Source organism: Schistocerca cancellata, chromosome 2, assembly GCF_023864275.1.
Source record: "Schistocerca cancellata isolate TAMUIC-IGC-003103 chromosome 2, iqSchCanc2.1, whole genome shotgun sequence".
Lineage (NCBI taxonomy): Eukaryota > Metazoa > Arthropoda > Insecta > Orthoptera > Acrididae > Schistocerca > Schistocerca cancellata.
The window spans coordinates 383,553,892-383,575,529 of NC_064627.1; the positions used below are offsets into that span (position 1 = coordinate 383,553,892).

At 41.2% G+C, this 21,638-nt stretch overlaps 1 protein-coding gene across 1 annotated transcript in view; it reads right to left on the reverse strand.

Moving 5' to 3' along the window:
* The window catches only part of LOC126161790 (ribonuclease P protein subunit p30), an 89,503-nt gene that overhangs the window by 6,926 nt on the left and 60,939 nt on the right, over positions 1–21,638 (reverse strand). Inside the window, exons 6-7 of the mRNA XM_049917864.1 lie at positions 9,949–10,016; positions 6,552–6,631 (exon numbers count right to left, since the gene is read on the reverse strand). Coding sequence (XP_049773821.1) covers positions 6,552–6,631; positions 9,949–10,016 — 148 coding nt within the window. The remainder of the gene's footprint in view (positions 1–6,551; positions 6,632–9,948; positions 10,017–21,638) is intronic.

Consider the following 21,638-nt stretch of genomic DNA (forward strand, 5'->3'; position numbering starts at 1 on the left):
CACTGCACTGTGTGCTTTTCCAAACTTTCCATACTTTTTTTGTCATTTCACAGCTCACTCTTTATATATAGCAATTATGTTATAATGAGGGGGTTTAGCAAGTCCCCAACACTTGTGTTATCTAGGGCTTCTACTGTACTACCAATAGTTCATAAGGAGGCTTTCACATAGCTGAAGAGTCATCTGGCGCCACAGACCGTTCTTATATAACCCAGCTACTAAAAGTCATTCATCTTGTCAAGTGATGCAAGCAAACACACTTATATATGGCACTCCATATTTTAATGCTACATTTCAGGGCATCATTTAAAAGTGCTTACAGGCCATGCTACACTTAAACGGCTATGAAGGGTCCCAACAACTGTTTAATGATGAGGTGCTGAAATCGAGGTAGTTTGAAACTGAAGTGGTATACTGACTTAAAAAACAATGGCAAATGCAGAGGTGTTGAGTCACAGTACACAAAATTCCTGGTTTGATCTTCTCCATCACAGCACGACTCTAAGTCATGACCTGAAGTTAAATCATTAATGACTAAAATCCTGCCTGCACAAAGAATTAAAGTTCTTTTATCAATGTTACAAAAAACATTTAAAAATAGAGACAGTGATAAATTGGATTCATGCTTTGTCAGAGGGCACATGATCATCTAACAATAACATGGAGGCACTGAGATATCAATGCATATCTCAAGCACACAGTCCCACAGGTTCACCAGGCAGGTGGGTCAGTTGTTTTCTGGCTAGTATCACAACTATGGGCGAGTTGAGGGCTGTGCAGTATTCGGACAGGGACCTCAATGTATCCTCTAGCACTACAGCCATCATTTTAACAATGGATTCATATTTCACCCACCTCTTGAACATTTTACTCCAGTATGTAGGGATCTAGAGACTGAAATGGCTTGTGGTTATCTTCTGACATGAAACTGACTGAGCAGGCTTGGGGCCAGTCAAGACTTGCTCAGCATCATCACTGGAACCCTCTTCACATACTGGGTGACATCAGAAGGGCTACTCTCCAAGAGAGGGACAATCTTGAGCCGCAATGTCTCGACATAATTGTGGACAGCAAGCCATGGATGATTCAAGCATGTTCCACCACATTGGAACAATATGGTGTTGAATGTCACCAAGAAGCCAACACACAGCGAGCAAGCGAGAGAGAGAGAGAGAGAGAGAGAGAGAGAGAGGTAGTTGATGGAAAACTTTTTTCAGCAGTTTATATTAATTTTAACAATATTATGAAAATGATAGTTGCCACTCACCATATAGCAGAGATGCTGTGTCACACAGCAAAAAGACTGCCAGAAAATGAGGTGTTGGTCAACTAGACCTTTGTCGGAAACACACACACACACACACACACACACACACACACACACACACACCAGTCTCTGGTTAGTGAAGCCAGACTGTGAGCAGCAGCACATGATAGGAGAAGCAAGCCATATTTGTCAAATACCAAAACTTCAGAAAACTGTCATTAGAAATATGCACAATGTAGGGCGAAGAAAATCATGTCACCCACTCCTAAAAAGTCTAAGTATATTAAGTGTTCCCTCACTATACATATGTGAGCTGATTATCTTTGTACACAGTAACCCTGATTTATTTGTAGCAAATCATTTTCAACATGATTACAACACCAGAAATCAAAATAATTTTATGCTGCCCACCCACCGTTTGAAACTTTATGCTCAGACTCCACATTATATGGGTTTGAAAATTTATAACAAAGGAAAGGAAGAGAATTGCTCAGCAAAAATTTAGAAACACTGAAAAAAATCCTTATATGAGAAACTAGTGCAGAAATGTTACTATTCAGTAGAAGAATTAGGACTGTTAATTTTAAAAGTCTGTTACTTTTGAAGAAAAATTATTAATTGCTTAATTAAGTAATTATTCAGTACTGTATATTATATTAGTGGTATTATAAGGAAAAATGTAAACCAGTTTTTGTGTTTTGACGAGTCTCCTGTACTTCAAGTCAATGGCTTGAAATTGTATGTTATGAGACAATAAACTTCTACTTCTGAGTGATGGAGAGAAGGAGGATGCTGAGATGGCGAGGGGGAAGGGGAAGGGGAGGGATAACAGGATAGAGGAGGAGGACGGTAAAGGCTGCTTGTGGGAGCGTGCAGGGATGCGGTGGAGAAGAGGGTAGGGCGTCTAGGTGCAGTCGGCAAGTTAGGAGGAGGAACGGGGGTGCATGGGTGATGGGGCAGCAGAAAAGGAGAGAAGTAAAAAGACTGTGGGTGTGTTGGTGGAATAGAGGGTTGTGTAATGCTGAAATGGGAACAGGGAAGGGTCTAGATGGGTAAGGACAATGACTAATGAAGGTTGAGGCCAGGAGGGTTACAGGAATGTAGGATATTGCAGGGAAAGTTCCGACTTATGCAGTTAAGAAAAGCTCTTGTTGGTGGGAAGGATCCAGATGAAACAGGCTGCGAAGCAGTCACTGAAATGAGGAACGTCCTGTTGAGCAGTCCGCTCAGCAGCAGGGTGGCCCTTGTTTCTTGGCCACAGTTTGTCAGTGACCACTCATGTGGACAGACAACTTGTTGGTTATAATGGCCACGTAGAATTTAGCACAGTGGTTGCTGCTTAGCTTATCGATCACAGGACTGGCTTCACAGATAGCCCTGCATTTGATGGGACAGATGACGCTTGGGCAGGACTGAGGTAGGTGGTGGTGGGACGATATATGGAATAGGTCTTGCATCTAGGTCTATTACAGGGATATGAGCCCAGAGGCATGTGGTTGGTACCAGGGAGGGGTAGGGATGAACAAGGACAATGTGTAGGAAGGATAGTGAATACGACATTCCTCATTTCAAGGTACATGAAAGGTAGTCAAAACCCTGGTGGAGAACATAATTCAGTTGCTCCAGTCCTGGGTGGTACTGAGTCATGAGGGGAAAGGAACAGGAACTGTGGGGAATTGATGGAAGAAATGGTTGATATCTTTTATAGAAGACAGTAGGTTGCGGGTAATTGGCTTAAGGTGTTGGTATATGACAGCAGAGATTCCCTCCGTGGGGACACAGAAACTGGCTGCAATAGGGCATACGAGTGGTTGGGTTTACGGACTTTAGGAATCATGCAGAAGGTAAGAGTGCAGGGAGTGGTAGAGGTGAAGAGAGTGATGGACTTATGGAAGAGGTTCTAGAATGGGCCTAAGGATTCAAAGAGACTGGAGACCCTGTTGGATTTCTGGAATAGGGTCCCTGTGGTAGGGTTTGTAGGTGAATGAATCTGGTAGCTGACAGATCCTTCTGCCAGGTAATCCTTGCAGTTCAAAAGAACAATGGTGGAGCCTTTGTTAGCATGTAGGATTATAAGGTCGGGGTCAGTTTTTAGGTGGTGGATTGCGATTGTTTCTGTGAATGTAAGGTTAGTTTGCATGTTGAAGGATTTAGGAAATGATGGTGAGGCCAGGTTCGAGGTAAAGAAATTCTGGAAAGTTAACAGGAGTGATGTGGGGGCAGTGGGGGTGGATCACAGTTGGATGGAGGAATGAACTAATTTGGGCAGGGTTCAACATTGTCCTTCGGTTGAGTCTGATTGGTAGTGTTGGCGGCAAGAAAATGTTTCCACTGTGAGGCTGCAGGAAAGAGAGAACATCTTTAACAAGTCCCGCATGACTGAATTTGGGAGAAAAGATTGATATTTCTGCAGTGCTAAGGCTTTTGGAGGAAAGGTTCATAACTGTATTCCAGGTCCATTTGGATTCTGGATTCTGTATTCTCTATGGTGGTGGGAGGGAATTTTTGAGGGTGGGGTACATGTAGTAGGTCTGTGAGATCGGGTTTCTCAGCTATGAGGAGATGTGTGGGGGGTTTGTAGGTGGTTGTAGAGGTGGTGGATAGTGGCAATCCAAGGCAGGACAAGAAAGTGAACAGGGTGGAGAGTTTTTTGAGGTGGCGTTGTGGATTTTGCTCTAGGTCCTGGGGGGGGGGGGGGGGGGGGCAAGAGTTTCAACACGTGATACGAGATACTGGAATTTGGGATTGAATAGCAGGATAATTTTGCTGATAGGGAGAGCTACTGCAAGGAAGTTTGGGCCTGATCGATATGGTTTTATAGGACTACGTTGGTGAGGGTTAAGAACTGGTGGAATCTGGACAGATGGAGATCACTGTGGAAGGATAGGTGGCAGCAGGAGATTGGTAATTTGATAGTAAGGCCATTTGGGGGGATTCCATGAGCCAAGCAACAATGCAGGAATAGTATGTGGAACTGGGTTCGGGCTAGGGATAAGGAAACTTTTCTGTACTGATGCAGATAGAAGGAACAAGGATCATGGTGATGGATAAAAATACATAAAAATATGTAAACAACATACAAATATTCCTGAACAAATTCACAAAAATACACCCAAAACGTGAGAAAAATCTTGAAAAGGATGAAACAGATTAAGTAAGGCGAAACAAGATGAAATCTGAGGACTTAAGCCGATAACAAAAGGAAAAAACCAACTGAAATTGGCTTGAATGCACAAAGAGATCAAAGAAAAAATAAAATAAAAAGATTGTAATGTGGGTGGATAAGTGTGAAAAAGAGGAACAGATGTGACTAGATTAGGTGAAGTTAAATACTGGAACAGAGAGGAGAAAAAGTGGGGGGCGGGGGGGGGGGGGGGGTGTGATTGGTGGATGGGGCACAGGAAGGTACAACAAATAATATGCAAAAATACTCAGAGTGACATAGGAAGAGTGATCAATTTGAAGGTACTGGTATAGGATATATGATATCGGCAGGAGTGATGTGGGACATGAGATGCTGCACCAACAATCAGTGTGGTCTTGTTGCTGTCTGTTATGCATGGCCAAGATGGTTCATATGGTGTGGCTTGTAAGCAGAGCACGCAGTTCGGTTTGCAAGGTAACAAGAGAAAAACATGAAAGAAGAGAAAGAAGGATGGACACTGAGTATAGTAATGCATCAGAAAATAGTAACAAAGGAAAACAGTACTGGGTTACAGGATGAAAGAAAAACCTACAGGCAGAATCAAACAATGGAAAATCCAGCATTGAATGTAAACACTATTATGAAAAGGATATTTGCTACTGACCACATAGTAGAGATGCTGAGTCGCAGATAGGTACAACAAAAAGACTGTCAGAAAGTGAGTTTTCGGCCAATTAGGCCTTCGTCAGAAATACATAAAACACACACACACACACACACACACACACACACACACACACAACTCTCACACACATGGCCACAGTCGCTGGCTGCTGAAGCCAAACAGTGAGCAGCAGTGCATGACGAGAGAAGCAACTGAGTGGTGGGGATAAGGAGGTTGGGATGGGGATGGGGATGGGGAGGGGGAGGGATAGCAGGATAGGGGCAAGGGATGGTAAAGTGTGGCTTGTGGATAGTACAGGGACGAGGTGGAGAGAGGGTAGGGCAGCAAGGTGCAATCAGAAGGTTAATAGGAGGGGGCATGGGGGGGGGGGGGGGGGGAGTAATGGAAAAGGAGAGAAGTAAAAAGACTGAGTGTGTTGGTGGGATAGAGGATTGTCTAGTGCTGGAATGTGAATAGAGAAGGTTCTAGACGAGTAAGGACAATGACTAGCAAATATATATAGGAAGATGGTATCGTACTGTCTTCCTACAGATAAGGCTTACCAGCCAATGATCTTCTTCAGTGTGAATGCACTCACATTGCTCAAACTCTTACGAGAATCGGTAGCTTGACTGCCACAAGTAATGAATATAGCGGGCAGTGGCACTACAATGTAGTATGTGGACAGTAAGTTGGAAATGTGGGTCTCGTGGGGAGTGTGCTGGAGATAAATCCCTGTAGTTGCATTATCCTGTGTGTCCTCATTGGCTCAGTCGGACAGAGCATCTGCCATGTAAGCAGGAGATCCCAGGTTCGAGTCCTGGCCGGGGCACACATTTTCAACTGTCCCCATTGATATTTATCAATGCCCGTAAGCAGCTAATGGTCTGTATTTCATTGCAATTTCATGACTAACAAAGGTTGAGGCCAGGGGGGTTATGGGAACATAGGATATTAATTTTAAGGGTTCCCCTGAAGATACTTCCCAAGGGAGTAGGAGCAACTGACCAACAGAAAGTTCTTTACTTCAGTCTTGAATTCCAATACATTATGCACAAGACATTTGAGTATCTTACTCCTGCGTATCAAACACGTTATGGTGCCCAGTATCTACCTTACATCAAATTTTTGTGATTAATTTTAATAGGGCTCTATAAGTGGCATCAAAAGACTTTATGTCTCATGAATTTCCATTTACACAAGAGAACTTTTTTGGACACTAGTTTCTGAAAGTAAGTTAGGAAATACTGGTTACTTAATAAGTTTGGTTTTTGCAGCTTTCAAGAAGCACATTTGTAGAACGAAAAACTACATTCTGTACCTATTCAAAGAAGTTGTTGCAGTTGTAAAAAGCTAACACTGTCATGAAAATTCAACAGAATCCAAAAGTTTGTCAGTAAGTGCACCTAGAGAAAACATGCGTACTTGGAAGTAAACTCTAAATTAGTTTAGAACAAAACACTATATGCTGGTACCTGCGTGTGTAAGTAAGGATCTGCATGTAGAGCTAACTGCTTTCTTTGTCTGTTCCTCACTCAGTCCAAAAATTAACCCTCTGAGTCAGTATTAAGGCAAAATATTAAACGAAAAATAAACTAAAAAAATTTCATATTTTAATTTTTGAGGTCATGAGATGCAGATGTGCACCTAGAAAAGTATGATAAAATTCTAGACCTCAGACACTGCACTTTAGTTACAAACAACAAAACACACACACACACACACACACACACACACACACACACACACACACACACACACACACACCGAGAGAGAGAGAGAGAGAGAGAGAGAGAGAGAGAGAGAGAGAGAGAGAGAGAATGTGCCCATGTACCAGCTTGTTAGTGCTAATAATTCTTTTCTACATGTCTCTCTGCTAATCAGTGCATTTTCTATTTTGTGAACAGTGATCTATCATCATACACATGATTATATGCTATTGTAGAGAACTGGTTGTTTTTCACTTTATTTCAGTTTCTTGGTAGAATTATGTTAAAAGAAGATACCTGTTTAAAATAATACTATTTGCACTCACATAAACTCATTACAGTACAGGTATATAACTCAAGCATTTGAAATAAATATATGTTAATTAACAAAATGGAAAGAAACAGTAACGATAAGTTAAACAATATAGCCGCCTAAAAAGTCTATGGTATTTTCTGTATCCGGAGAAAAATTTTCACTCAGTGCAGCTGAAAAAACATTTTCAAAACAAATTTTTAGGAAATACTATTTTCAGTAACTTATAAATATACGTCTCAGTATTAAAGAAACATAATAAACAGCACAATGACAGGGAGGTAATCAACCACAGCTTTCTGATGCTAAAAGTACTTAGAGGCCCGCCACAAGAGTTCTTACCAGTAGGTTCGATCAATACACGGGTATTATATAGATATTCTGTGAACTCAAATGGAAATCCCTGGGGAGAAGATATTCTTTTTGCAAAATACTATTGAGAAACTATAGAGAATCAGCATTTATGACAGAATACAGAATGGTTATCCCATCACCAATGTTTATCTCACGTAAGGACCACGAAGAAGAATAAGGGAAATCAAACATTGTACAGAAGTTTACAGACAATCATTTATGCCCCTTACTCCACTTGTGAGTGGAACAGCAAAAGGGAACGACTAGCAGTGGTACTAGATATCCTTGCCATACACCATATGGTGGCTTACAGAATATGTATGTAGAGCTACACTGATCAGCTGGTATGTCTGCCTTCGGCACATACAACAGCAGCAATGTGTTGTGGCTTGGAGGCAATGAGGCCTTGGTAGGTCACTGGAGGGAATTGGCACAGCATCTACACACACAAGTCACCTAATTACTGTAAGTTCCAGATACGGGGGCGATGAGCTTTGACACCACATTCAATCATATCCCAGATGTATGCGATGGGTTTCAGATCTGGTGAGCTGGAGGAGAGCACATCAAGTGCAACTTGCCGCTGTGTTCTTGAACCACTCCATCACACTCATGGCCTTGTGACATGGTGCATTATCTTGTTGAAAAATACCACTGCTATCGGGAAACATGGTCGTCTTGAAGGGATGTAAGTCATCTGCAAGCAGTGTATGATACTCCTTGGCCGTCATGGTGCCTTGCATGAGCTCCACTGGACCAATGAATGCCCACATGAATGTTCCCCAGAGCGTAACGGAGCTGCCGCCAGCTAGTCTCTGGGCCGCAGTGGCAGGTGCAAAGCAGTTGTTCCCCTGCAAGACTCATGCCTTCCCATCAGCATCTCTACTCTGCATATCAGACTATGCAATGCTCTGCCACTGTGTCAATGGTCACATGCTCATTTCAGTTGTAGTTGCCAATGTCACGGTGTTAAGGATGGTACATGCATGGGTCATTGGCTGTGGAGGCCCATCGTTAGGAGTGATCGGTGCACTGTGTGTTCGGACACTTTTTGTACTCTGCTCACCATTAAAGTCCGATTTTAATTCTGCCAGAGTTCACCACCTGTCCTGTTTAACCAGTCTGCCTAGTCAACAATGTCTGACACCTGTAATGAGGGGTGGCTGCCCAACCCCATGATGTATGGATGTGGTTTCACCACGTACTGAAGACGCTCCCCACAGCACTCCTCGAACACCCGAAAAGTTGTGCAGTTTCTGAAACGTTCGTGCTAAACCTCTGGGCCATCACAATCTGTCCTTGGGCTAACTCAGATATATCGCACACCTTCTCCTTTCTACACAGACAGTACACTAACTGATACTAAATGCACTGTGCATGTGTCTGACTAGCAGTCCTTCCTTCCCACATGATGCTGCTATTGCCTGGATGGGTTTATATCGATTGCAGGTCGGGGGTCATAATGTTCCGGCTGATCAGTATATATTCCAAGGACAATAAGTGTCATGTTGAAACAAGACATCATTAAATAGCAATCTACATTATTCAATTTGATAGTAAGCAGTAGTGAGTTTAGAGAAGTCTGACTAAGAAGCACTAGTGACAGCTGTTCTCTTTACCAACAGTGTCCTATGATCATGGGTCATAGCTTGTTGATACCAAACAACTTACTTTTTTACAGTTATCATAACCACCCATAAACATAAACCTCTTTAGATATAATGAAGAGACATTGCATCTATCCTTCATCACTTTTGTTGTGGCGTAGCAAAACAGCCACGCCACTTTGAGGTAGCCGAAAGGCACGCGTACACACACGCCGGCTGGCGTGAGTTCTGGAACAGGATACTTAATTAATGCTATAAGAAAAGTATGCAGCTCCTTGAATACTTAACTTTAATGCATCCTTGTGGTACATCGCTATTGAAGATACAAATGAGACTATCTCCAGATACGGTTAATTACAATCACTGTAAGGCTAATGGCGCCTTGCTAGGTCGTAGTCATGGACTTAGCTGAAGGCTATTCTAACTGTCTCTCGGCAAATGAGAGCAAGGCTTCGTCAGTGTAGTCGCTAGCAAAGTCGTTGTACAACTGGGGCGAGTGCTAGTCCGTCTTTCTAGACCTGCCATGTGGTGGCGCTAGGTCTGCAAGTACTGACAGTGGCGACACGCGGGTCCGACACGTACTAATGGACTGCGGCCGATTTAAGCTACCACCTAGCAAGTGTGGTGTCTGGCGGTGACACCACAACTTTCTTAATTTTCAGTTGATGGAAATGATTCCCAGTTTTTCAGAGTTCTATAGATTCTGTTAAATATACATGCACACGCACACACCTACCCACACAGATGTATGTTAACACAAAAAGAAATATAAATTATATAATAAAAACAACAAAACAAGATACCCCATTCCATGCTAGAACTGAGCCATGAATTACAAAAACTTAATGCTACGTTTGCTGGACTTTTAAAAAGAAATGCAAAAGGATACAAGTTCACTATATCATATGGCCCTCTAATATATTTTGATTCTCGTGCACCACTTGAAATTATGACATTCTGAAATAAAAGAAAATAATTGTAAGTACGGCTTTCATACCAACTTTGAAAACTTGATTTCACCATAGTCTCCATGTTATATGCTAATAAGATAAACTGCTCTTGACTGCTACACAATTAGCAGAGTAGTTAATAATCTCTACTCTGCCCTTCTTGTTTTTACTTTAAGAGTATAGAGGAACTCTGAGAGTAAAAGGGTTACATATGGCTCAATCATAAAACAGTAATTTGTACAGCAGCATTCAGTGACATAATATAATGTAAATGCAGCTGATAAATTAGTATTCCTAGTACTTGTGTTAGAATAAAAATTACACCATTAAACTGTTAATTACCACAAGCTGACTTTTCAATAATCACTCAACATGAATAGATGTTTCCAGTTATTTGTCATACATGAACAGATCAATATACACTTTAATTCACTGACAATAAAGTGTTTTAATTTCTAATTGTATTCTTCATTTAACACATAAACTGAAACAAAAAATATACCTACCATGTAAAGTGGCTAATAATTAGAAACAGCTCAGTTAAAAAACCAAAATGGACTAAGCACATGTTTTTAAGGAGCGATCTGTCATTGGTGAATAGGAAAATCTTTTGCAGCCAAGATAGCTCGGTGTTTTATTTTATTTAAAAATGACCGGTTTCCACAGAATCATGCTGAGTTTTTCCTGTGACATGTTTGCGTCACAAACAGGCCTTCTATGTGTGCACCTCCACTGCTGGGCATGCAAATGGTGCAATGCATATTTTATATGTTCTTTTTATATGTTTGACAAGCCAACATGATGTCATCTCCTATGAGTGGGAAGTGTTCTCATTGTAATGGTGACATATATGCATGTTGATAAGAATTTTCCGAAGATGCAATGATAGCAGCAAGATTTTGATGAACCAATCACTGTGAAATAAAATAAAATACCAAGTGATCTTGGCCACAGAAAATTTTCCTATTCAACATGAGTTAGTGTTTCCATTTTTACAAACTCATTTCATATGAATGGTGGGTTGTTTTTTCTGATTATACCACTACTGAGAGAACATTAAACCCTACACTGCAACTGTTCAGCAACCAAAACTAGTACAGTCACCCAAGTACCTTCTTTAGCTTTTACATACTGAATAATCTGTAATTAAACTTTCAGTTTTTACATCCAAGGCCACCTGATAACTCTGACATACCAAAAAATATTTTCAGAAAATTAAATATCTTTAATCCATTGTAAAAGACTTAAAACATCAACAATATAATGCATGCAACTCAAAATTAATTTATTTACTTTGTTTACATCTCTCTGACCATGCCGATTGTTCTGGGGAAAAAAATTTCAAGCTTGTGAGGGGTTATTACCTTGGGTGTGAAGAAATATCAGAGCGACCATCCAAATTTAATGTTTATATTCAGTAAATCAGCTTATTCCTTCCCTATTTCACTCACTGGGAAAAGAAATGTGGTATGGTTCAGCCAGTGTACTATTATTCTCTTTCTACCAATGTTATTTGTTTACTGGAGGGAACTGGCAACTATGTGTTCAAAAACTTTTTTTGTGATAAGTTTTTCTCTGAATATTAAGAGTTCTTTATATGGCATATGGCATCTCTCTTATAATGCCTCCTGGGGCTTGACTGGCCCTCTCTACAATGGGACACCCGCCAGCTACACAAACCAGTCACAAAATCTACAGCCCTTCTCTGTGAAATACCAAAAACTACCACCAGTAAACCAATTGGCAGTTGGCAGTCTGTCACTCACTCTTAACACTTTGAGATCAACACTATCAGTTTGGAATGCTAAGTGTTGTTTTGCATACATTACAGTGCTTTTCATAATTTTGGGATAGTGTCCATTTAATATTGTTGTTAATAATATGCTTTAGTCAGCTTTCATTCATTTCTGTCTTCTTCAATCTAAAACTTACAGTCAGTGAATATTTATGGGGTGTTCACATTTTTGTGTTTACGTCTGCCAGCCGTCCAATCATTGTGTGTGTTTCGATACATCCATATCTTCCTGATACCATTTGTATAAGATAGTTCTTAAAAATCACATTCTTTAGTTTCCATTCATTTCATGTATTCTGCGATCTTAAACTTACGCTCGCAGAATATCAGTCGGATGTGTATCAATCGCACACTTTTACTTGGCCCCTGACCAGAAGATGCTGACAGTGGAAGCTTTTGGTCAGCTCATAGCACACTGGCTGCTGAGACAAGCAGCACCTTCTTCTCCCAGAGTAGCCAGCTTGCCGTTTATAAAGGAAACAAAAACGTAACAGGTTAATACGTTAAGGGACACAAAAGTAGACGGCAAGTTGCTGGAAGGATCATTTTGGCAAATAATATTGTCAATCAATATGCACAACAGCACACATGGATCAACACTATATTCATAATGGCTACTTATTGTTCTAGTGCACAATACCACTACATAGCTAATGTTGTATTGACTATAAACACTCAAGAGGAGCCCATAGTCAGCCTAACTCCACCGATCACAGAGAGGCCAAGTTCAAGTGCAGAGTTAGTGCAGTGTCATGTTTACATCTGCCGATCTGGAAGTTACCTATGCAACTCATCAGAAGGTAAGCATTCACTAGTTCTTACTTTACTGCATTTCAAGTGTGTGTTAGCGTTTTCTGGTAGCATCACATGTGATAAATGTGGATGTTGTTGTAGGATAGTGACTATGGGAGAAACATGTTGGCACTTCACTGGAGCTATTGTACTAGGGAGACCAGTAAAGTATCAGATAGGGCTCTTCCACAGAGTTGTAGATTATGCAGTCGAGACAAGAGAATCATGGAACAGTGAAGAAAGATTTGTGTCCTTCAGGCAGACTGGATTAATTTAAATTTTTTTATTGAACTAATTGGTACAAATCCTTAGTATTCCTCGAAGTAGCACTCTTGTGTTTCAACAAAACACATATAACTTGATTCCTACTGCATGTATGCCTTCTGGAACTCACTTTCCATGATCCTCCTTAGAGACGCCATCGCGACATCTTGGACATCTTCTACGGAGCTGAATCGATGTTGCCTGAGGTCCTGCTTGAGCCAGGGAAAGAGGAAGAAGTCTGCCGCTGACAGATCTGGATTGTATGGAGGGGTTGGTAATGTGGCAACCCCGTGTTTGGTCAGGTATTCCGACAACTTCCAACAAGCGGCAATGTCTGGCCGCACTCGGAGGATGCATTTGCACAACCTTTCAAGCACTTCCACGTAAAATTTAGCATTCACAGTATGTCCAGAAGGCACAACCTTCCATTGAACCACACCATGATGGTCAAAAAAGCAAACGAGCACGGTTTTGACCCTTGACTTGCTCATGTTGGATTTCTTCAGACACGGGGAATTGGTGGTGTGCCACTCAGCGCTCTGGCGTTTGGTCTCCAGGTCGTACGCAAAACACCAGGATTCGTCACCGGTAATTACATTGTGAAGAAAATTTAGGCTTTCTTGGACACAGTTCAGAATTTCCTAGCAAATTTGCACATGATTCAGTTTTTGTTCATCACTCAGGATTTTTGGCACAAACTTGGCACACACCCTTTGCATGGCCAAATCCTCACTAACAAATTTTTCGGATGATACCGTACAAAATCCCCAACTCATCAACCATCAGACAAATGTTTAAGTGCCAGTCAGGGTCCAGGAGTGCCTTCACTTTGGCCACTTTTTCATCAATCCTTGAAGCTGATGACCAGCACGCCGGCCATCATCAATGAGCTCCCGCCCCTTCTGGAACAGCTTGTGCCACTCTAACACTATTGACTGTCTCAGGGTAGCATCCCCATAAGTGTCCTTAATTATTCTGAGGGTCTCGGTTGCGGTTTTCCCTGAGTTTCATGCAGAATTTGATCGCGTAGCGCTGCTCGAGATTTTTCTCCATCTTGAAACGTGACCGCACTACTGAATGAAGGATCACAAAAATTGATGTGCTCTCTCTTTGATTCCCTGCAGGCGACTGGAAAAAATATCGGTCTCTCCGGAAGGCTCCACACTATCACATCCAAGCAGTCCAACCCTCTCCATTGCTCCGTTCGTGCTGCAGAAATTCAGCCCTATTACTTATTGAACACACCCTGTAGATATGGTGTTATTGTGGATTAGATAGGATGAAGAGGGAAAGAGACAATGGGAACTGGAAAACGGTAACAGGTAATAAGCAAAAGGAGAAAACAACAGAAATCACATTTCAGATTCTGGTTACAAATCAATTGGACTTATTACCTGAAATAGGAGAGGAGCCTCCAACAGTTTTTGAGCAAAGTAGAGTACCACAGACTCTTAGCAATAAGTTTAAGGTTAGGTTGGTAGAAAATTCAAGTAGAAAGAAAAGAGTCCTGCTGCTAGCAGCTGTCATGGAGAGGTGCAGGCCAAATGCTACTGTTAAGCTAGGTGTAGACTACCAGGTCACAAGCATAATGAAACCTAATGCCAAACTTAGCCAGGTGACAGAACATATGATGTTTTGTGTAGAGATTTTGCTGAAGAAGCAGAAGGTGGAGCAGAAAACAGTCTGGCTAGCGATTTACAGAGTACAGTATCAAGAGTCACCTGGAGAAAATAAGAGCATCAACAGCACACACACAAGCATGGTCTGTGATGGCTTTACAGTGTATTGGCCAGCACTGGGTTAACACAGCTGTCAGCAGCATAAACAAAGAGCTGAGTGGATTGCTTCTGCCTGAAACAAAGTCTTGTAATTGTACCACATCTGTTGCTGCAGTTGGGAGATAGGGATAAACAAATCATGGTGTGCACTTGCACAGGCTGGGGAAGGCTAGCTTAACTGAGTATCTTGCAGAAATTTAAGAGAGACTATAAGCACACAAGGCAAAATCCCTGTGATTAATGGAGTCAGAGGAGCACATTTGTTTAGGTTAGAGTCTGGCTACAGACAGAAAAGTCTTGAAAGAGATTAGAACAGAAAATGACCATAATATATGAAACAGTTTCCAGAAAAGTAAAAGATTGGTTTCATCAAACATTGAGAGGCTGAAAAACAAGATACAAGAGCGTCTTGTATGTCTAGATGAAGTGGAAAATTCTGAAGTGTCTTTGTGAACACCGTGTAACCACAGGTATAGAAAAGTTAAATATCCGGGATTATAGACTAGTGTCATTTTTGTGCAGTGTGAACATGGAAAAAGGAGGAGTTGCAACATATGTAAAAGTTGGACAATCTCAAAAAACATTGAAACAAGCAGCTGTGGTGTAGATCAGCAACTACAAGGATGTACTTTTGAGTTGTTATTGCAGAACACTTCTTGTGTACTTGTAACAATCTATAGATACCATCTAGGAAACTTCCAGCTATTTATGTTAATGACTTTCCACTTAACATTCAACAAGCAGAATTGGTAATTTTTGCACACGATACTAGTGTTGCAATAAAACCTCTTAAAGAGAAAAAAACAAAAAAAAGAGATTGCAAAGAATTAGTAAGTGGTTCTCAGAAAATGGACTCTCCCTAAATTTTGGAAAAAATACACTGTATTCAGTTCTGTACAACAATTACAGTCATACCAATGATTGGTGTAGCATATGAGCAGCAGTCAGTAAATGGGGTAGAATGCTCCAAGTTTTTAGGTGCACATACTGACAAAAACTTGAAGTGAAAGGAGCATATTACTAAGCTTCTCAAACAATTAAGTTCAGCCACTTTTGCCCTTTGTATAATCACTGATCTTGGAAACAAATGAATTAATCTCCTGTATGATGTATGTGAAATCACTGATCTTGGAAACAAATGAATTAATCTCCTGTATGATGTATGTGAGAGTTTGATGTATGTGTGAGTTGCGTTTGCATGAGTGTGTATGTGTGTGTGTGTGTGTCACCTAATTTTTACAAGGTCTTATTGGCCAAAAACTATATTTGAGACAGTCTTTTTGTTGTGCCTATCTGCAACTCAGCATTTCCGCTATATGGTGAGTAGCAACTCTCCTTTTCAAAATACTGTTACATTCCATCCTGGATTTTCCACTGTTTGAATTAACCTCCTGGCATATTTTGCATCCTTCCACTCAATAATATCTTACAGAATAATTTTCTGGGTTAACTCAGAAAAAAAGTATTGATTGTACAAACGTGAGCAGTAATAGAAATATGTGATGTTCACCCACGAACATTATAAGGGTACCTTTTCAAGGGGAGAGGCTTTGAACTGCACTATCACAATACCTATATTTACTAATGAAATTCATCATAAATAATCTATCACAATTTGAGGAAAACAGTGATATCCATACCAACAACACTAAAGGAAGAAGTGACATTTATCACTCAGTGTTAAAGCTGTCAGCGCCTCAGAAGGAATCAATATAGAGCAATAAAAATTTTGGATCACTTGCCTAATACCATAAAATGTCTGACAGGTAGCAAATCAAGTACACATATCTTGTAAACTGACTGCTCCACTTCATAACTACTGAGCTAACTATTTGTAGTATCGTTCCCAAAACCGATCGCGGTCCTCTGGTTTGGAGCAGAGTAGAAGGCTTAAACCAGAGGCTCAGACGTTTCTGCAGAGATCTGGGGTGCAAATTTCTCGACCTACGCTATCGGGTGGAGAAATGTAGGGTCCCCTTGAATAGGTCAGGCGTGCACTACACGCCGGAAGCGGCTACAAGGGTAGCGGAGTACGTGTGGAGTACACATGTGGGTTTTTTAGGTTAGAGAATTCCCTCCCTAGGCCCGACAAGACGCCTCTTGAGATACGGCAAGGTAGGAGTAGGCAAAATGCAACAGGGAATAACAATATTAATGTGCTAATAGCAAACTGCAGGAGCATCTACAGAAAGGTCCCAGAACTGCTCTCGTTAATAAATGGTCACAATGCCCACATAGTACTAGGGACAGAAAGTTGGCTGAAACCAGACATAAACAGTAATGAAATCCTAAACTCAGATTGGAATGTATACCGCAGAGACAGGCTGGACAGAGAAGGGGGAGGCGTGTTTATAACGATAAGAAGTGCAATAGTATCGAAGGAAATTGACGGAGATCCGAAATGTGAAATAATTTGGGTGAAGGTTACGTTTAAAGCAGGCTCAGACATGGTAATTGGATGTCTCTATAGGCCCCCTGGCTCAGCAGCTTTTGTGGCTGAGCACCTGAAGGATAATTTGGAAAATATTTCCCCACCATGTTATAGTTCTGGGTGGAGATTTTAATTTGCCGGATATAGACTGGGAGACTCAAACGTTCATAACGGGTGGCAGGGACACAGAATCCAGTGAATTTTTTTTTAAGTGCTTTATCCGAAAACTACCTTGAGCAGTTAAACAGAGAACCAACTCGTGGCGATAACATATTAGACCTTCTGGTGACAAATAGACCTGAACTATTTGAAACAGTTAACGCAGAACAGGGAATCAGCGATCATAAAGCGGTTACTGCATCGATGATTTCAGCCGTAAATACAAATATTAAAAAAGGTAGTCATATTTTTCTGTTAAGCAAAAGTGACAAAAAGCAGATTACAGAGTACCTGACGGCTCAACATAAAACTTTTGTCTCAAGTACAGATAGTGTTGAGGATCAGTGGACAAAGTTCAAAACCATCGTACAATATGCGTTAGATGAGTATGTGGCAAGCAAGATCGTAAGAGATGGAAAAGAGCCACCGTGGTACAACAACCGAGTTAGAAAACTGCTGCGGAAGCAAAGGGAACTTCACAGCAAACATAAACATAGCCAAAGCCTTGCAGACAAACAAAAATTACGCGAAGCGGAATGTAGTGTGAGGAGAGCTATGCGAGAGGCGTTCAATGAATTCGAAAGTAAAGTTCTATGTACTGACTTCGCAGAAAATCCTAAGAAATTTTGGTCTTATGTCAAAGCAGTAGGTGGATCAAAACAAAATGTCCAGACACTCTGTGACCAAAATGGTACTGAAACAGAGGATGACAGACTAAAGGCCGAAATACTAAATGTCTTTTTCCAAAGCTGTTTCACAGAGGAAGACTGCACTGTAGTTCCTTCTCTAGATTGTCGCACAGATGACAAAATGGTAGATATCGAAATAGACGACAGAGGGATAGAGAAACAATTAAAATCGCTCAAAAGAGGAAAGGCCGCTGGACCTCATGTGATACCAGTTCGATTTTACACAGAGTACGCGAAGGAACTTGCCCCCCTTCTTGCAGTGGTGTACCGTAGGTCCAAAGGATTGGAAAAGGGCACAGGTCATCCCCGTTTTCAAGAAGGGACGTCAAACAGACGTGCAGAACTATAGACCTCTATCTCTAACGTCGATCAGTTGTATAATTTTGGAACACATATTATGTTCCAATATAATGACTTTTCTAGAGACTAGAAATCTACTCTGTAGGAATCAGCATGGGTTTCAAAAAAGATGGTCGTGTGAAACCCAGCTCGTGCTATTCGTCCACGAGACTCAGAGGGCCATAGACACAGGTTCCCAGGTAGATGCCGTGTTTCTTGACTTCCGCAAGGCGTTCGATACAGTTCCCCACAGTCGTTTAATGAACAAAGTAAGAGCATATGGACTATCAGAACAATTGTGTGATTGGATTGAAGAGTTCCTAGATAACAGAACACAGCATGTCATTCTCAATGGAGATAAGTCTTCCGAACTGAGAGTGATTTCAGGTGTGCCACAGGAGAGTGTCGTAGGACCGTTGCTATTCACAATATACATAAATGACCTTGTGGATGACATCGGAAGTTCACTGAGGCTTTTTGCGGATGATGCTGTGGTATATCAAGAGGTTGTAACAATAGAAAATTGTACTTAAATGCAGGAGGATCTGCAGCGAATTGACGCATGGTGCAGGGAATGGCAATTGAATCTCAATGTAGACAAGTGTAACGTGCTGCAAATACATAGAAAGAAAGATCCCTTATCATTTAGCTACAATATAGCAGGTCAGCAACTGAAAGCAGTTAATTCCATAAATTATCTGGGAGTATGCATTAGGAGTGATTTAAAATGGAATGATCATATAAAGTTGATCGCCGGTAAAGCACATGCCATACTGAGATTCATTGGAAGAATCCTAAGGAAATGCAATCCGAAAACAAAGGAAGTAGCTTACAGTACGCTTGTTCGCCCACTGCTTGAATACTGCTCAGCAGTGTGGGATCTGCACCAGATAGGGTTGATAGAAGAGATAGAGAAGATCCAACGGAGAGCAGCACGCTTCGTTACTGGATCATTTAGTAACCACAAAAGTGTTACAGAGATGATAAACTCCAGTGGAAGACTCTGCAGGAGAGATGCTCAGTAGCTCGGTACGGGCTTTTGTTGAAGTTTCGAGAACATACCTTCACCGAAGAGTCAAGCAGTATATTGCTCCCTCCTACTTATATCTTGCAAAGAGACCATGAGGATAAAATCAGAGAGATTAGAGCCCACACAGAGGCATACCGACAATCCTCCTTTCCACGAACAATATGAGACTGGAATAGAAGGGAGAACCGATAGAGGTACTCGAGGTATCCTCCGCCACACACCGTCAGGTGGCTTGCGAAGTATGGATGTAGATGTAGATGTAGATAACTACGAGAACTCTATATACATTATTGAGCTACCTATCACACAAGAAAAAACAGTTAGTAGTTTGTGGAGATTTCAATATACATTTCTTGAAAGATTCTTACAGGAAAAATTAACTGAATTAGTATTTGGTCATTTCAATCTTCCAACTTGTGTGCAGCAAGATAACTGGTAACACTTTTTATAGACAGTACTCAGGCTGAAACAATTAGTGTCTACCAAGTACAAGAGGCCCAAAACATTATATGTACAATAATACCAGGACAAAGCATGGATGACTACTACACACTGTACCAACAAACTTATGATATACGGGGGAGTAAGTGGATATATATGTATCATGGGAGCTGAAGTTGGGAGGCGCACAACTGTGTCAGGTGAAGCTTAAGACTGTACAGTAAATGTACACCAAAGCCCTCAGGTAGGGTCAAAATATACTGCTCTGTGTCACTAAACATTTCATTTATAAAAAGAGAATGTATGTACGCTTTTATAAAACATGAAGAAGTAACAAAATCTAATGTAATACTTACAACAATATGGAAAGGACAGACGTTACTCTTTACACAAAGCAGACGTCCAGTCACATGCAGGCAACCTGAAAAAGTATGCTAGAACTGTTCAGCTTTCAGACTATGTCCCTCGCCAGAAAGAGAAAACACACACACACACACACACACACACACACACACACACACACACACAGTCATCTCCCAGTGTTAAGGCCCGACTGCAACTCCATCTCATGTGAACAGCATTCTAGTTGGTTAGACAGATGGGATATGGAAGAGGTGTGTGGCAGGGAAGGGGAAGGATAGCAAGAAATGGGTGGGAGAAGATGCTAGTGCTGTCTGTGGGGGTATGCAGGGACATGGTGGGGGCAGGATAGGGCTGTTAGGTGCAGCACAGGGAAGCTGTGCTGCCAGAGGAGGGGGATTTTTTATTTTGTTTTGTTTTAGGGTGCAAAAACAACTAAGGTTATATGCACCCATGTCAGAACACTAAGAGGAAAAAGGATTAAAAGCAACTACACCTTAAGCCCAACTGACAAAAGGAGAGACAGCTAAAAAAAGGGACTTCTCTTCAGAAAAAGGTCCATAAAATATGCTTTATAGACAATGGATGTCCTGAACTAAGGACTGCATGTCCTTTGCCATATTGCTACGGTGAATAAAAAGTAAAACACGGTCAACAGCCCATGCGTCATTCATTAAAATGGCCGACAACTGAGACGGCCTTGGCAGTAGTGTCAGCAGCCTCGTTTCCCATCAGACCGACGTGATGAAGGACCACATAGACAACACAAAGGCTCCATCAAGAGTGAGCAAGTGGAAGCTTTCTTGGACCCATTGCATTGTGGGATGGACTGTGTACAGCATACAGATGCTCTGAAGGGCACTGAGAGAGTCGAAGCAAATTACACAATCTGAAAGCCTGTGTCGCCAGATGTATTGTGTGGCCTGATAAAGGGCGAAGAGCTCTGCTGTAAATACTGAGCAGTGCTCCAGAAGCCGATACTGAAATGACAAAGGCACACCCAACACCATGGTCAGTCTAAGAACCAGCAGTGTACCCAAAGGTACTATCGCGAATTCCTGTGCGAAAGTCGAGTGACTTATGGTGATAGAGCGAGTCTGTAGTGGTGTCCTTAGGAAGCGAATGAAGTCTAAGCTGAACACGGGCCACTGCATGAAGCCAAGTTGGTGAAGGGCTCATACCCACCGGGTAAATGGCAGGTAACGTCAACTTAACCGTTTCACAGAAGCATTTTTTGTAGCAACTCAGTGAAGATAATTTTTTTGCTATCCTATTAGAATTATGAACAACTTACTATGTTAATTGTTTGATAATTTTATTTTTATGATTTAGGATAAAAAACTACGGTAGTACATACATCACCACGGCACCTTTGTGAGGTATTAAAACTGTGGTGGTAAATGGATTTCCACTTCCCTTTTGTGACTTATTGTTTGTTGTATTACACGTAAAAAATTAATGAACAGTGTTTTCTGTTTTTATTTTATGTTTTCTTTTACTTTATTTTAAAAATATTTGTTACCAATATTAAAGTTTACTTACCAAAATGTG